Raw genomic sequence first — 18,783 nt, 5'->3', positions numbered from 1 at the left:
AAATGAAAACGGACAAAAACTATTTCTGTTTTATTCAGCTGAATTTACAACTTATAAAATCCAAGTGAAAGATATAATACCAACTTGTCAGAATTGTTTTTTACAAATTAAAAAAAATAATCACTGAGTTGGAAAAAGAGTCACCCCCCTCCTAAAAATGACTTGTAAACCCAACCAGGTGTAGTTAATCACCTTCTCAATAGCACACAAAGCCAATTGAATTTCAACTGTGATCAGCTGTGGTCATTTTATTAGCTCAGCATGAAACAAGGTTTTCCTGAAGCATTTCAGTCCTTGGTAGTGCAACTGAAGAAAAGAATCAACTATGGGTGGCAAGGCATTGTCAAAAGATCTCCAGGATAAAGTTGTGGACAGGCATAAGTCAGGAGATGGATACAAAAAAATTCAAAGGCTTTATCAGTGCCTAGAAGCACAGTGAAGTCTATTAATTAAGAAGTGGAAGGTATTTGGTACAACACGGACCCTCCCTGGTTCAGGACGTCGCTCCAAACTGGATGAAAGAGCCAGGAGGAAACTGGTCAGAGAGGCTACCAAGAGGCCTACAGCAACTCTGAAGCAGTTGCAGGAATTCATGACAAAGAGTGGTCATTGTGTGCATGTGACAACAATATCACAAATGTGGCTTGTATGGGAGGGTTGCAAGAAAAAAAAGACTCCTCAAGAAAGGCCACATGCAGTCACGACTGAGCTTTGCCAAAACGCACCTTGAAGATTCTAAGACCACGTGGAAAAAGGTGTTATGGTCAGATGAGACTAAAATTGAATTATTTGGCCTCAACCTCAAACGATTTGTCTGGCGAAAATCCAATACAGCTCACCGTCCAAATAACACCATTCCTACAGTAAAGCATGGAGGTGGTAATATCATGCTATGGGGTTGTTTCTCTGCAGCAGGGACTGAAGCACTTGTCAGGATAGAAGGAAAAATGGATGGGGCAAAATACTGTCAAATTCTTGAGAAAAATCTGCTGTTCTCTGCCAGAAAATTGTCAATGGGAAGAAGATTTACCTTTCAACATGACAATGACCCAAAGCACACAGCAAAACTGATCACACAGTGGTTGAAGGAGAAAAAGGAGAATGTCCTTGCATGGCCTAGTCAGAGCCCGGACTTAAACCCCATTGAAAATCTGTGGAATGACTTGAAGACAGCAGTCCACAAACGGTCACCATCAAATTTAACTGAACTTGAGCAGTTCTGCAAAGAAGAGTGGTCAAATATTGCAATGTCTAGATGTGCAAAGTTAGTAGAGACATATCCCAACAGACTAAAGGCTGTAATTAAAGCAAAAGGTGGTTCAACAAAATACTGACACAAGGTGGTGATCCTTTTTCCAACTCAGTGATTATGTTTTTTTAATTTTTCTCTGACATGTTGGTGTTATATATTTCACTTGGATGTTATAAGTTGCACTGAGTAAATACAGCTGAATGAAACAAAAACTGTGTCTGTCTTCTTTTCTGGCTGCATATCAACAAAATGTGATTATTTTAAAGGGGGGTGATTCTTTTCTATACCCACTGTACATTTAGTCAATATGTATATGCCTTTTCTGGATATACATATAGGAAGGCTGTTCATATCTGTAAACACCATACGGTCAACATTCACAGGGTATTTCTCTGTCAATTTTTTTGTCTAAGTCTTTTGAATTCTATATATTTTTCTCAATAATTTTCCTCTTCTGACAGTTTGTTTTGTCCATTCTTTTTATGTACAATGTTTATTTAATAAGTGTGGGACCTGCAATCCCTCCAAAGAATGGATATCAAAATAAATCTCCCATGGTGCACTGGAGGCTATATAAATGACCCTGTGAGTGTGTACGTGTGTGTGTGTTTGTGTGTGTGTGTGTGTGTATGTGTGTTTGTATTTATGTATCTGTGTGTGTGTGTGTGTGTGTGTGTGTGTGTGTGTGTGTGTGTGTGTGTGTGTGTGTGTGTGTGTGTGTGTGTTCGTGCGTGTGTGTGGGTGTGTATGTTTGTGTGTGTGTGTATGTGTGTGGGTGTATGCTCTAAGCCTGGTCTGAACTCTTGATAGTTCTCGAGTTTGTTTTTTTAACACTGATCACAAATTGACTGGAAGAGCAGCAAGTCAGAATAAATGATGATGTTATTAACATGAGAAAATGAGCATGATGGGAAGATATCTGAGGTGAAATAAATGTCAGCTCCATTCTCTAGTTAATGGACAAGTGTGTGTGTCTGTGTGTGTGAAATCCTTCGCTGGGATGTGCCTACAGTATGGGTCCAATACACCTGTACATGTGAGTACAGGATTGACAGGCAGTACAGTCCAACGTAGACTGGATAGGAAGACAGGACAGAGAGACAGACAGGACGGAGAGACAGACACATGTACACAGACACGCGTACATGAACACATGCACAAGCACAAACACACACTGCCTTTAAATAAAACCACACAAAAAGACGAGAAAAAGAAGGGAGAGGAGTAAGGGAGAAGGGGGAGTGGGGTGAGGAGCGGGGGGATGGGTGCATGTGTCCGACAGACATGGTCATTCATTGTCATCTTTCACCCCCTCCCCACCACGCCCTTTCCCCGATACATCCTGACAACGGCACACTCCCTCCTGCTCCTACCCCTTCTTCGCCACCCCCCCCCCCCACCCCCACCTCCTGGCGTGGTAATGACCTAGAGGAGGACAACTCCCTGATGCAGTCACACTGATGATGTCACAGCCTGGCGAGGAAGCACACCTGGGATCCGATTAGGGTTGTTGGTGTGGCTGTTATTCGGTCTAATGACACATGTCAGGTCCAGCTGCAGCCAGTGTTTCAGGTGTAGTGGAAGGATGATGGGTGGGTCGCTTCCAGCCAAGATGCCCATTACACTCTGCTCCTGGCTGTCCTCCATTCAATCCTATTTATGGAACTCTGGTTCCTTGATTTATTGGGAGATTGATGACATCACAGTCTCAACCTTCTTAATCAAAATCCAGTTCAGGCAAGGAGTGAGGCAAAGAGCAAGGTGAGGAGAGGAATTTTCTTTCCCCTCCTCTTTCCCTCTCCTCCTCCTTATCTCCCCCGAGGTCTCCTCTTTGCATCCTCCAGCCTCCCCTCACCTTCCCACACCCCCACCTCACTTTCTCCCGTCCGCTCTCCCCCACCTCCCCCGCCTCCTCCCGCCTGACCTTCTCCACCTCACCTCCTCCCACCCAAACTCTGCCACCTCCATTGCTTATGCCTCCCCCTACCTTTAACTGGCAGGGAACTGGGAGGCAGGGACCTCTAGGAAGGACGAGGGGGACCACGCAGGTCCCAGGAGACGGGCTCGACTAATCCTTTATCTCCACTTAGCCGCAGTCTCCAGCCCTTCTCAGGCAGACACACCATAGCCTCGCTCCCTAAATCCGCGATGGAAATCGCTAAACGATCAGAACATTACATCAGTGCAGCTCCTGGAATGTGGATTCTTGCCCTAAAGCACCATTCCCTCACTCTCTCTTTCTCTAACTCACAGTGCCTCTTGCTCTACCTCCCCTTCATGCTATCCACCTCTCTCTTTCTCTCCATCACCCCTCTATCTTTCTTTCCATCTTTTCCTGTCCCTCTTATTCTCGCCCTCCATTTCTCTAACTTCAGATATCTAGCTCTGTACTTTGCACTCCTTACACTCTCCATTCATCTCACTCTCACTTTACCTCTCTTTCTCTCTGTTTCTCCCTGTCCATTGTACCTCCTCGCTCTTTCCGTCTCTCCTCACATCCGCTTGTCTGACTCTCAGAGGGAGAGCGCGAGTGCAGGAGAAAAAGTGGAGAAAAGAAACAGAGAGAGGGAGCAGAGAGATCAGCTTTTGTGTCTCTCTCATCTTCTCTTTCATTCCCTCGTTCTCCCTCTGTCCTTTAATTTCAGTGTCAGCCCAGGATCAATGATCTGACAGGTGCATTAGAGCAGATGGATTGTTGTCTTCATAATTATTTACACACGGACACCACCCTCAAACAGCCTATAGCATGGACCTATCCACACACACACACACAGCATAACACTATTTCCCCCAGTTAGTTCCAAAGGTGTTGCTGAGATTCGAAATAATCACATGCTTTTATTTCATGTGATTATTAGATTTCTTTATTATATATGTTTACTAAGATTTCCCATAACCCGTTACCACTTGTTTTGTAAACCCAAGCACTAATCGTTGAGCATACGTATGTAGCTGAGCTCTCTCGCTAACCCTAATCACAGAATAATAAGGCAGTTTTTGCTTCATTAAAACTTGTTCATTATGTCTTTATTACATGTGACTTTACATGTCTTTATTACTCGTGTCTCTTAAAGTGTTTTAGGCTATTAGCTGGTATTAGGAAGTGGCTGGCTTAAGCTAGACTGGATGTAATCATCTTCGTTCTAGTTCTGTACTTCTTGCCCTCTTCACTCTCCATTCATCTCACTTGATGTAATCAAGTCTAGCCTGGAAATGGCACTTCATGATGTCATACTATCAACCTAATAATCACCTCTCTCTCCTCATCTACATCATTACAAGAGACACAATTATCAATATAATAATCACAGCCCCATAGCATGATGCTCTCCCTGCCATTCTTCACCGTAGGGATGGTGTTAGCCAAGTGATGAGTGTTACCTTGTTGTCGCCAGATATGGTTCTCGGTATTCAGTCCTAATAATTTGATTATGGTCTCATCCATCAAGATAATCTTTTTTCTCATGCTCTCAGAGTCATTCATGTGGCCTGTCATTTGCCTTTGACTCAGGAGTGGGCTTCATTTAGCCACTCGACCAAAATGTTCTGATCAATGGTGTGCTTCAGAGATGGTTGTCATTCCGGCTGGTTCTCCCATCTCTGCAGAGAAACTCTAACACACTGTTTGGGTGGCCACTGGGTTCTTGGTCACTTGAGCAAGGACCTTCTTGTCCAGGTATCTCGTTTGTCTGGATGAACAGCTCTAGGAGGAGCTTTGGAGTGTCAAGATTTCTTTCATTTCACAATGTTGGATACCAATGGCCTCTTGGGAAGTTTCAATAGTTGAGTGTTTTTTTCATAACCTTCCCCAGATCAATGTGTCAACATAATTCTGTCTTGATGTCTATACAGGCATATTTGCACTGACATGCAATCGATTGAATTTGGCCCAGATAATCAAGTGTTCTAAATACATCTCATGGACAATTAAAGGTCACAGAATGCATTTGATCTAAATTTGGAGTGTCATGGCAAAGGGTCTGAATACTTATTTACATTATCCATTTCAGGTTTCATTTTCATATAAATTAGCAAGTTTCTAAAAGAGTGTTTTTGATTTTACATGGAGTACTGTGTTTAAATTGAAAGTAATTTCTATTTATTTAATCAATTATAAATTAATTCCATTACACAAAAAATTTGGAGAAAGTAAAGCAGTGACAGACAAAGACACAGAGAGACAGAGAGACCAGGAAATAATCTGAATAGAGATAACAAATGAGCTCAACAGTTTAAAAAAAGAAGACATTAAGAATGTGCAGCATGGCCATAGAGACAGGACTCCTTAAAAAACATGATCAGATACAAAATACTTCGTAAACACATTCTACTCCACTGCTTTAAATATGAGTCAATAAGAAATATTTATTTGATGACATTTAAAGAAATAAATATATATATATTTATATCTGTAAAAACAAAACAAAAAATAGAGATAGTAGACCTGGCCACTGAATATGTTTAAATGTGTATTTGTTGACAGTTTTTTAATGTATCTCCATTGCTGCCTAAACATGTTTGTTTTGCCAATAGTGGCAACATTCCTGCTAATAAAGTTCCTATTAAATTCATTTGAGAGAGAGAGATGGAGAGTGAGAAAGAGAGAGGCAGAGAGCACGTGAGAAACAGAGAGACAAAGTGAGAAACAGAAAGAGAGAGAAAGAGAGATCAGAAAAAGCGAAAATGGACAATCAAATTCTTTGTATTCTTTGAGTCCTTGCACATGCTCTACAAATAACTTCTGTCCCTCATGTTAAAAAAAACATCATACTTGACATGATCCTAAATGCAATGCTTAAATTCCAGAGTGCAAAATATCAAGTGGCTATACTAAAAAAAGTTATTTGATTCTGAGGATAGGTTATTAACCTGGACTCAAGGACTAGGACTCATAACCCCAATCCTTAAGAATGGAGACAAATGAGTTCTGAATATTCTTAATAAGCCTAGTGTGCTGTGTAAAATCTCAATTGAATTCATACCAAAATGTCAGACAACCGATCATTTTTACACCCTTTAACAACCTGATAGGCACCAAAATAAGACTACTTTATCCTTGCTTTATTGACATCCAAAAAGCATTTGATTTTATCTGTCATTCAGAACTGTTCTACAACATATATTGTAGTGGGGATAACCGAGGACATAATAAAATCTGATTTTACTGACAACGGCATCAAAATTGGCAAGAAAAAAAAGAAATATTTAACCAAAGAGATGGCCTTCGCCAGGGTTGCAGTCTCAGCCCTGTGCTCTTCAGCATTTACATCAACAAATTGGCCTACATTCTAGAAAAATTCTCAGCCACTGGTGTTACTAGCCACAATAAATTAAATGCCTGCCCTTTACAGATGACCTGTGCACTAGACCTGCTAGAGCAGTACTGACATACCTGGGCCCTGGACCTGTTAGAGCGATACTGACAGACCTGGGCCCTGGAACTGCTATAGCAGTACTGACAGAACTGGGCCCTGGAACTGCTATAGAAGTACTGACAGAACTGGGCCCTGGAACTGCTAGAGCAGTACTGACATACCTGGGCACTGGAACTGTGAGGGCGATAATGACAGACCTGGGCCCTGAACCTTCGAGAGCAGTACTGACAGACGTAAAACTAATACTGCCCACTAAACCTTTGTAGGTTTAAAAATAAGCTGGACACCTGAATGAGGCTCTGAATGAACTGAGGGACAAAGCATGCTGGGAATTTTATTGCATTAAAAAGATTAAGATTGAAATACCTATTATGATTTGGCAAAAAATTATTAAATGAGTAATTTCACCAATTTCATTCTATGGCAGTGAGGTGTGGGTTCCAGGTGCAAATCAATATTTTACACCCCATTGAAACTCTGCATGCATTTTTCTAATGATTCTCTTACATGTACAGAGGAAAACTACATGCAGGGCAGGATTAGGCCAATATCCACTAATTATAAAAACATATTACCTTTTGGAAACTATGAAAACACAGTAACCCCTTCTCATATCATTACTCAACCTTGAAATACCAAGACTTGAGAAAAGAAAAGAGTCCCTTTATCCAACTGGTCCTAGGTCTAAGCTCCGAAACCTTCATCCAACTGGTCCTGGGGCAAAGCTCCCAAACCTTTATTTAACTGGTACTGGGGCTAAGCCCTCAAACATTCACTTAACTGGTCCTGGGGCTAAGCTCCCAAACCTTCATTTAACTGGTCCTGGGGCTAATCTCCCAAACCTTAATTTAATCGGTCCTGGTTCTTCTACTAACCCATTGAAGACTCAGGACCAAGACATTCAATCAATCAGAATTAAACAAATTACAAAAGCAGTTGAAAGAAAACAATATTGCCTGATGGGAAAATAAAGCACAAAGCCAAATACAGTGCTATCTAGCCTTAAACCAAAAGTGCACCATGGCAAACTATCTGATCATGGTTACTGATCAAAACCAAAATCAAGACCTTGGCAAAGTACAGCCTCAGTAAGAACAGCCTTGCCATTTAATAGGGAAAACACAGGAAAACCTGGCTCCCAGTAGAGGAATGGCTGTGCAACCACTGTACCACAGCAGAACCTGAGACAGAGCTGCATTTCCTGACCAAATCTTTAAAATAGAAATATATATATATATATATATATATATTTGATTATATCTTTTCATGTGACAACACTCAAGAAATTATACTTTGCTACAATGTAAAGTAGTAAGTGAACAGCTTTTATAACAGTGTAAATTTGCTGTCCCCTCAAAATAAGTCAACACACAGCCATTAATGTGTAAACCGTTAGAAACAAAAGTGAGTACACCCCTAAGTGAAAATGTCCAAATTGGGCCCAATTAGCCATTTTCCCTCCCCGGTGTCATGTGACTCGTTAGTGTTACAAGGTCTCAGGTGTGAATGGGGACCAGGTGCGTTAAACTTGGTTTTGTCGCTCTCACACTCCCTCATACTGGTCACTGGAAGTTCAACATGGCACCTCATGGCAAAGAACTCCCTGAGGATCTGAAAAAAAGAATTGTTGCTCTACATAAAGATGGCCTAGGCTATAAAAAGATTGCCAAGACCCTGAAACTGAGCTACAGCATGGCGGCCAAGATCATACAGCGGTTTAACAGGACAGGTTCCACTCAGAACAGGCCTCGCCATGGTCGACCAAAGAAGTTGAGTGCACGTGCTCAGCGTCATATCCAGAGGTTGTCTTTGGGAAATAGACGTGTGAGCCCTGCCAGCATTGCTGACGAGGTTGAAGGGGTGGTCAAGCACGTCTCCAGACCTAAACCCTATTGAGCATCTGTGGGGCATGCTCAAATGGAAGGTGGAGGAGCACAAGGTTTCCAACATCCACCTGCTCCGTGATGTCGTCATGGAGGAGTGGAAGAGGACTCCAGTGGAAACCTATGAAGCTCTGGTGAACTCCATCCCCAAGAGGATTAAGGCAGTGCTGGAAAATAATGGTGGCCATACAAAATATTGACACTTTGGGCCCATGGTGGACATTTTCACTTAGGGGTGTACTCACCTTTGTTGCCAGCGGTTTAGACACTAATGGCTATGTGTTGGGTTATTTTGAGGGGAAAGCAAATGTACACTGTTATACAAGCTGTACACTCACTACTTTACATTGTAGCAAACTGTCATTTCTTCAGTGTTGTCACATAAAAAGATATAATCAAATATTTACAAAAATGTGAGGGGTGTACTCACTTTTGTGAGATACTGTATATATCTATAAAACAATTAGACAGTGTAATTTCCTGAACTTGAAGACCATTATTCAAGGTTTCAAAGACCTCTCTAATGAGAATAAGATACCTATCCTTTTGGGGTAGAACAAAGGCATCTGTGTAGTAATTGGCAGCACACTATGTTGCAACAAGCTACAAAATGAATGACAGTAACTGACAAGCCACAAATCTGTCATATACCTTTATAAATAATAATATAGCATTGTCATTATTGTAATTCTATTTTAATTTTTTTCTCAAGGGCAGGGTTTCTCCTGATTATTGTTGTTGGTTTAATAACATTCTGTTGTGAATTAGTGTTATCTCTGATATGCTTTGGCAATAGGTTGTTATGTCATGGCAATAAAGTCATTTGAATTGAATTGAGAGACAGAGAGAGACAGACAGGGAGAGGGACAGAAAAAGAGCGAGTCAGAGAAAAAAAGAGACTAAGACAGATTTGCATGTTTTGCCATGCTATGTTCCCTATGCAAACCCTTTAAATTGAAACTGAAAAACTGATTGGGGTGAATGATAACTGAACATAATGACTTGGCAGTGATCTTGTATGTCTAGTTCTGAAGGCAATAGAGTCAATAGGTTTAGTTCTGAAGGTCACTGAGTCAATAGGTCTACCACTAAATATCACTGAACAACTAGGTCTAGTTCTGAAGGTCACTAAGCTAATACCTGCTTGGTCTACTTCTGAAGGTTATTGAGCAACTAGGTCTAGTTTTGAAGGTTACCGAGATAGTAGGTCTAATATTGAAGGTCACTGAAATAGTAGGTCTACTTCAGAAGGTAACTAAGCTAATAGCTACTAGGTCTCGTTCTGAAGGTCATGTAAACAACACAGCATTTTGTCAAAAAGCAGGGGATTTAAATCACCATACCCTTATGACTTCACTTTCTCCATCATGTTCTTCCTTTATAATGGGTAACAGCTAGTACAGTATGGTCAGGATTGATAAGGATGGAGCTTTAGTGAAATTGGTGTCAAAGGTAGATTTCTGTCTTGCAGTTGACATAGCCCTATCCATAACCCTAACCTCAACCTTTTCTACAAACCTGCTTTGTTAATTATTCTAATCTTAACCTAATTATCCAAACCTTGAATGTTAATTATCCTACAATGATTGGTTGATTTTCCTAACCTGCTACATAAAGTAAAATATGATCAAGCATTAATTTCTCAGGTAAGTCAAAGCAATGGTATGTTGGCTTATTGTGTGAAGGTCATAGAGGTCAGTGGACAGAAATGACGATGTTCCGAACACAGATGGCTTCAACTGTGTTCTCAACATTGAAGACTGCTACTGCCATCTAATGGTGGGGAAAAAACAGGCACAGACACGATCAGCACACCCTCCCTCTCACTCACACACATACACACAGACGCATAAACACACACAACAGATAAGAGGAGATTGGTCAGGTGTAATTGTGTTCTTTTATCCAGATTCCTTCTCTCTATCTTATCAGCTATACCAACACAGAGAGGTGTCAGGAGACATCCTGCTGAGGAGGCTAAAATTGTTGTGTCAATCTCTACATCATATCTGGGTTTCTCACATTGGATGGATTATATTTTTGTAATCTTTAGAAGACAATGGGTTTCTTAGAATGTAAAAGCCAAAAAGCCATGTCAAAGATAGTACACTCCCCAAATGGTGCTGTATTCTGACTGGCTGTGTGTCCTGGCACAAGCAGCGCCGGTGGGTCATGTAAGATGGGAAGACAACACGTCATGTAGAGAATAATCCCAAGTGAACTGAAGAGGATTTCGTGGTGATAAGGCATTTTTATCTACAGAATGCCTGCACACACACACACACATTCACACGCAGAAACACACACATCGCTCATCTCCTCACAACTACATTTGGCTGTGTCTGTTACTCAACTTTCAGACAATGACTGCAGAGATAGCTACGCTCAGATGATTGTCAATCTCCAGCTGAATGTCTCCCAGATCCAGAATGTCTCCCAAATCCCATCCTATTCCCTATATAGTCCACTGCTTTTAACAGCTTAATGGGCCTTGACTTGGTCAAAAGTAGTGCACTAGAAGGGAACCCGTAAGCAATTTGGGATGCATTCCCATTATTTGTTCCCTTGGACAGAATCAACAATCTCCGACACAATAAACATGTAAAATGTCTTGAAGCATGACATGATATCCACTGAATAACAGTTATGATAAAGTAGTTGATTCAAAACATTATCTATCAAAGTGCTATATTGTGGGCAAGGCCACTCATAAATAAACGTGTTGATTGAATGAAAATGTGTCTCCATCTAGTGGTAGTCTATTCAGTGACACTGAGAAAAGAAACTGTTAATCTTACATTCTACTTTAAGTCAACCCTACCCTCAGGGACCCAGACATTTCACAATTTTCTTGTAGACCTGACCAGGCACACCTGATTCACTAATCAAGGGCTTGATGATTTGCTGGCAAGTTTAATGAGGTGTGCTAGCTGTGGAACAGATCAAGTACACAGAATGGCCAGGGGTCTCTTAAGAGAGGTCTGAATACCTCTGAATTACATTATTGTTTTGTTATTAGACTTAAAGGACATCAAAAGCTCTCTCTTTGTCCTATAAGTACACATTTATGAACAGATAAGTACTAAAAATGTTTAAAGAAGCACAATCGCACAGATCCACAGATCCAAAGATCATGTATCCAAAATTTGGATAACATCAATTATTCATCCTGATAGTATCCATACAGCCATCAAATGTTAATTAAAGTACATCCATTCTTTTGTATTGTCCAAAGTGTATTGTATTCAGTGACAGCTAGCGTCTCTGGTATTGTGGGGTGGTTGACGGGGGGGCTGGTCTGGATGCAGTCCTCTCTGAGAAGCCTATCAGCCATATGCTGGTTCTTGACAATAGAATCCTGACTCCTTTTAGTTAACTGACTTGCAGCCATGTCGCTCTCCCCATCTATTGTCACTGAATAGAGACCTCTTTAGTGTATATCACCGAACAGCATGACGTATAATGTCTTTTATTGACTAAAGTAAGTGACTATATATTCTGAAGTAGTTTGGTTCTTGAATTGTCTCTAATATATAACTCTCGGCTCTTTGAAGCTTTGATCAACTAAAAATTAAAGTAGCTAAGGTCTACAGCCTGAGAATACAGATAATGTTATTACTAAAGTTGCCACGGTCTAATGCATGAGAACACAGGTTATGTTTTTAGTAAATTAGCTAAAGCCTATAGCATTTTAAGTCAGATAACATTTTCTTTCAGATTTGTGTTTGTTTGGAAATTGTTTGAAACATTAGGCTAACCCCCCCCCCCCCCCTCCCCACACACACACACATCCCCAGATACACACTGACAAACAGACCACCACCATCAGCACCGGCACCCCTGCAGAGTGCGACAGGTCGGACACGAGTGTCCCTTGTTGTAGCAAGATCTCTGGCTAACGAAGTCTTCAATTAGTGTGTTGCTATGGATACACACCGACCTATAGTCAAAACTCTACTAGTTACCATCACAACCTGCAGACCATTGCCAAACCTTCTTACCCTAAAGCTTTGGTCATTAAATGATCTTATAAATTAGTGCAGCGTTTTTCAGAGATGATAGCCTATGTAGACTATCTTATCAAAGAAACATTCCGAATTCGTGTAGTTTCCCTGACTGGCGGCAATAGACTACATCCTAGTTATTTTAAACATTTATCATAGCCTACTTAATCAACCGGTATGTTTAGATAATCCAACCGTATGTTAGACTAATAACCTAACGCCTATCATCATTACACATAGCTACTGCATGGCTAATATTGGACTGTGCAATAGGCTGCCGCACGAAGTCCTAATGACCCAGTAGGCAAATATCGCACTACGCTGTTTTTTTTCCCGGCCTGATAGATGATCAGGTAGCCCGCGAGACCGCAACTACAGACAGCATTCATCTAATGAAGTGTTACCTGAACTACAATATTTAGATTACTTCCTTTCCCTAAATTAATGATATTACTAATTTTGCCTAATTAGTGGTTGAAAGCCGGGTATTAGACCCACTACTTGTCTTCCAGCTAGCTCCTTTACCCCAGAACCATTCCCATTGTTGGTGTGGACGGGTTAATGATAGGCCTGCGGCATCGAACATCAAGGGATACATCCGCATAGTCAGCCCCTGTTCCCTGCGCGTCGGACAGGCATACCCTGTTATACCCTGCACTTCTGGGACTCTGTGATAGTGTCTATTGTGTGAAAAGTGGAAGCATTCGATTGTTCAATGAGTCTTTAATTAAAGAGTGTTGTTAAGAAGATAGAAACAATGCTGTGCGCGCGCCTCTCGGTGACCGCTGGTGTGGAGAAGTGTGGTCGGCACAGTTTTCTTTAGCTGAGAGACACATACACACAGTAAGCTGTAGCTCAGCTTCACTCCACTGCCCCGGGAGAAAGGAGCTGTCTCAGAACTAGCTCTGATCTCCAGTAAAGGAACGTGTGCCGTTTATCTGCAGTAAATGAACCATGCTTCGTTGTTGGAGATCCTTCTAGGAAGGTAAGGTAGTCTGTTCATGGTCCTTCATGGTCCAGTTAACAAATTACGCGGTTGTGTGATTAGGTCGTGCGCACCTGCATTTAATCGTTAATGCAAAACATCTAGACAATATTAAAACCACAAATGAACACCTTAAATATTGGAATAGCCTAATCAATACACGAAAATGGAGCTCGTTTTAGCTATATCAGAAATGTGTTGATAACAATGGTGTATTTGGTTTTGTAACATTGTTACCGTGCATTGGTAACACATTCCAAGAGGTATAAATGGATATTCGTGTAGACTCATCCTACACTATACACTCTAATAACAACTATTTATCGTTTGTGGCTTGTTGTTTGTGTAAAGGGGCTGCAGGGGACTGTTTTGGCTCGCGTGCATCAGTCAGCGATCATCTTTCACCCCTTGTCTTCAGAAGCTGAACTCTATGTTCTTTTCACACCTCCTACGGTCCCGTCCTCCGCCTTTCCCCGGCTCCCCCCGGTCTCCCAGCTCACACCCCGCGGCAGATGGGGAGTGGAGTGGGGCACTTCATTCTAGATTCTGCAGGTCTGCAGGCTGTTGCGGCCTTGTGGTAGGGAGGGCCTCGCTGGAGAGATGAAATATTCATGTTAGGAGGAGTGAATGGGCTCCCCGGGTGGAAGGAGCGTGCCTGGGTGTTATTGAGGCCGGCCTGCAGGCCTCATTAGCCCACTGACTGTAGAGAAGGGGGAACAGGTCATGAAGATTTCCTTACAGCAGTTTCTCTACAATCAAGGCCTAGCTATTGCCTGCATGCACACCAGAAACATATTCAGAGAGCATGGAGATTCTCACACACATTTGAAAGAAAGAAGATTATGTATTTTCTCAAATGGTATCCCTTATCCTAACCTTAACTCCCACCTTAATCAACTTTAACCTTAATAACATAACCCAAACGGAATGACCCTACACCTAACCTGTCAAGCCTAAACCTAAAATTAACCAAATTCTAACATTACTCCCAATAGGATGTTTTATCCTAAACATATAACCTCTAAGCGGGAAACAGATAGTTCCCCTTATGGGGACCGCTGAAAAACCTTGTGAGGAGCGAATTGCAAGAGTTTACTATTTCAAGGAATGTTTGAACATAAAACTATATAAGGCGCTCCACTCACCACACTTTGTGTAGACAATACATTTTATTAATTGGCTGCTGAATTGTGTGTAAGAAAAAATTCTGGTCGCCCCATGTCAAGTTAAACCAGCTTAACAAACGTCTCGTGACAGTCTCGCGTCAGTGCTGTGACGTTCTTTCGGCTGTCGAGCACGCGTTGTCGTCAATTCAACCACCCTATCATCCATGATCAGCACCCGGGATCAAAACATCTACCCGCATCGATGGGATGGAGATTAAAACGTATATCGGTGCAGAGAGGTCTAACGTCTTAAGGTGGAGAAGACTAGCCTGGAACTGCGCAAGCATGGTTAGGTTTAAAATGAGGAATTTGGGTTAGGTATTAAGGTGTATTTTGTGTGTATTTGGTTTGCTTATGTTAAGAGTTATGTGTGGGAAAGACTTTAAACAAACTAAAAAGTAAACATAAAAATATGTCTCTACATGGATTGACAACATTTGAAGTCAGCAGCTTAACTCACTTTGGAGAAAAGTATTAAATACTGTAGAAATCTTTTGTGAACGCCTGCACACACAACGGCCCCGATTTTTTATTTTTTTTTATCAATAGAAACTCTACCCTTGCGTGAGAGTTATCACATTTTATCTCATTATCCTACAAAGAAAATAAGATACCGAGTCTTGGCAATATATTCTGTGGCAGTTTTTTTTTTATTATTTGCATTAAGCAGTGTCCATATTAAGTGTCCACCTTATCATTTAGAGGTTTATGGAGGTCAAATAAGCTTAGTCATCATCAATCACGTTACCCTGTCAGCAACTCTCAAGGGCTCCGCGCGCTACCATCTTTCTAAAGGACTCTTCGGTTCGACTGGGCGGTGTTGATGAATGTTATTATAATGACTGATTAGCTTCTCGGTCACATGGCCAAGATGTAAACAGTGTGAAAGTTAAGTCTCCCCATGCGAGAGAGCATATGGGAAACGGGGTAACTGTAGGTCTGGAGAGAGGGAGAGAGATAGTGGAGATACAGAGAAAGAGAAGGTGGCCCGGGACACCAGCTGATGCGTGTGAGGAGGTTTTACTTTACTCAAAGCGCTTTCAGATGTTATTTATGAGGTTGACTAAGGCGTCATGCACCGCTGGTTGTACCGCTGGTTGTATTATGTTACACCGTTGAACTGTAAATAATGAAATCCACGAGAAGAGAAGTCTGAATCGACAGGGAGGATGGTTCATGATGAGTAGGGCTTGTGATGGTGCATAGTCATGAGTTATAATGATTTCGATGATGATGATTGGGATTATCTTCATATCTTCCTCATGCCCATTGGCAGCACCATTCGCCGTACAAAAATGCATGCATTGTTTGTCATAGTAATGATTATCATTCCTACCACCATCAGCATCACTAATATAAGATATATTATTTCACCCATCTTCACCAGTAGCCCAATCCACTATACTTCATTGCTTTTATTATCAAATATTGTCTCACATGCTACTAAATGATTCATAGCTGAGACTTTACCTGCCCAGCCGAAAGGCTATCTGTTATCAGTTATCCGCGCTGTGGCGGCGACAGGTGTGTCCGTCTACCTGCCTTCCACCTGTCCATTTTTACTACCGCAAATAATCCAAAGAGGTTGTCAATTTTTACTGTTTATTTGAGTACAAACTAGAACTTATATTGCTCTGCTATGTATGCCTGTTCTCACTCCACGTGTTTACCTCTCCCTAGCCAATTCCGTTGCTTATCTTGGGTTAATTGTATAGTTAAAGGTTAAGGATGACGAAAAGTGTTTAACTGATGTTGGCAGCGACATTCGGAAAGCATGTCTTCAGATGAGGGATGGGACGATTACAAGGGCTGGGTCTTTAATCCACACTTGGACCCACTGGAACATTTATGCGTGTAATGTTCATGGAAATATTTTGTACGCAAATTATTTATTTTTGACCCGATCCAATATTCTCTTGAATCGAATGAGCACAAACATAATTCGTTTATTTTTCACTTGATCGAATATTTTCTGGAACCAAATAAACTAAGTATATTCGTTTATTTTTCACAGGATTCAATATATTCTGGAGCACATAAATGTTTCTTATGATTTTCTCCGGATGCAGTCTTTTATTAATAATCAACTATTGAGTATTAATACACTTAAGTAGGGCCGATTATAGTAATTTTAATAAGGTGTGTTTTATCCAAGGATAAAGGAATAATAACCTGGTATGAAATTTTAAGTCAAATGTCAAACAACATCATGGCTGAGTTACAATGCACAATCGTTGCAGAAAAAAGTTTGGCCCAATTGTTTTCTTTTGTGGGAGGTCTTCAATGGTGGGATGGGTGATGGTGTGGAGGGGTGTAGTACTAAAGGACCGGCTAGGACCCAGAGATGACTACCAAGAGGTTGTCTCGAGTCTACACTTCACACTGTCCTGAAGAGAGGCAACGCTGCCTTGACCTGGATTTGAAATTTTGTTTTAGTATTTTGGTTGTCGTTACTCAAACGTATTGGCAACTCTTGAGACGTTCCAATTGCTGACCAATAGAGAGTGGAAAAACTTTCTTTTAGAAGCAGTAACCTACCTCTCCGACTGAATCCTGGGCATCTACTGCGTTATTATGACCGCGAAAACAGAACTGTCTGGCTGGCCAGACTACTCAGCAGAGGACTTCTCTCTGTCAGAACATTCTAAACTGGGACACCTCACCTCCCGAACATGGGCAACGTCTCCCGGCGGGAGGCAGTCCCCTTACTCACCCAGAGAACCGGAACACTACGCACAGCACGTCTCCATGGATGTCTCGCTGGAGAAACTCATGTCGGGGAGTAAACTAACGGACAGCGGCGTCACTATAGACATGGACCTAGGTACATTACCGGGCCAGATGGGGCAGGGAGGTAACGATAAGCAGCAGGCCCACTACATTGCCCCGCAGAAACACCGGCGCGTTGCTGCCAACGCCCGGGAGAGGCGGAGGATGCACGGGTTGAACAAGGCGTTTGACACGCTGCGGAGCGTAATTCCGTCCAATAATAATAAATTGTCTAAGTATGACACCCTCCAGATGGCGCAAATCTACATACAGGAGTTGTCGGAGTTACTCACAGGGGTGGTAAAGCCGGAGAGCCGGGGAGGTTCGCTGAGTGGTTGTCTCTCACCTGAGCTCGACCACCCCGTCCCGGCCAGGCGGAACCTGATGGGGTCCTTATCTCCGGAGCCCCCGGTTAGTTCTGATGGGATGACTGAGATCAGCTACCCCCTACATAGATCCCCCTCCCCGCCGCCACAGATCAAGAGACTAATCGGAAACCAGGAAAACGCTGGTCCAGTCGGTCACCTGATCATTCTGTCTGCGTCTAAATCGGACCTGGGATCAGGGGATATGAGGATCTCCAAAACTCCAAATGGGAGTGATGGCGAGTCATCTCATTACAGTGACTTTGAAGACGGTCAGGTCGGCAGACAGTGACAGAGGCTGAATGCCACAACTACAAGAACTCTCATTCAATATGGCACTATTTAATATTTGCGATCAACTGTCTGTGTTTTAGAAGACATCCTAATTGGCACTAAAGAGTGGGTTAGGGTCACTTCTATTTTGAATTCAATTTTGAACTGGGATTTAGGTTTGTCTACTTTGAAAATAGACTGGAATTTAAATTGCATAGACTGGAATTTAAATCTCCATGCTTGCTTGTATAGTCCATTTTGAAATGTTGAATTCTGTTCTGGGTTAGATTGTGGTGTTAGACTAGTCTAGGCATCATTTAAGAAAATGATTATTTTATCATGCCATATTTATTTATAATTAGATATCAACACTGCCACATAAAAATGTAGCCTACAGCATCATATTGTTTGCTTTCTGTATTTAAACAATGCCTTGTAGGCCAACATTACTTCCTATAGGGGCTTTTCTTCCTTGCACTTTACTGACAAAATGTGGAACATCTGGTTTCACTGTCTGACTAGATTTATATCTAATAATTTAAAAACATAAAAACTGTTTTGATGTTTATGTATTTTTATTTTGTATTCTTGTAAGAATTGTTTTTGACGGAATGAATAAAGTTTCTGCTTCATTAGACATATTAGCATATTTTACATTTTCTCTTATGCACACAAAACATGACAAAAAAAAAATGTAATATAGTTAACTCT

The 18,783-nt window shown here is 41.6% G+C and overlaps 1 protein-coding gene across 1 annotated transcript; it reads left to right on the top strand.

Annotated features, from left to right (window-relative positions):
* Window positions 1–17,009: 17,009 nt before the first annotated feature.
* On the top strand, window positions 17,010–18,111 carry LOC105026788 (protein atonal homolog 1-like). Its single transcript, XM_010898487.3, has one exon. It carries the CDS (start codon window positions 17,240–17,242, stop codon window positions 18,089–18,091), a length of 852 nt encoding a protein of 283 aa, XP_010896789.2. The 5' UTR covers window positions 17,010–17,239; the 3' UTR covers window positions 18,092–18,111.
* The last annotated feature ends 672 nt before the right edge of the window (window positions 18,112–18,783 follow it).

This window comes from Esox lucius, chromosome 4 (assembly GCF_011004845.1).
Source record: "Esox lucius isolate fEsoLuc1 chromosome 4, fEsoLuc1.pri, whole genome shotgun sequence".
NCBI classification, from domain to species: domain Eukaryota; kingdom Metazoa; phylum Chordata; class Actinopteri; order Esociformes; family Esocidae; genus Esox; species Esox lucius.
This window is presented reverse-complemented; position numbering and strand designations above follow the sequence as displayed.

Coding starts and splice junctions, on each gene's coding strand:
- LOC105026788 (XM_010898487.3), top strand. CDS start 17,240: ATGACCGCGAAAACAGAACTGTCTGGCTGGCCAGACTACTCAGCAGAG.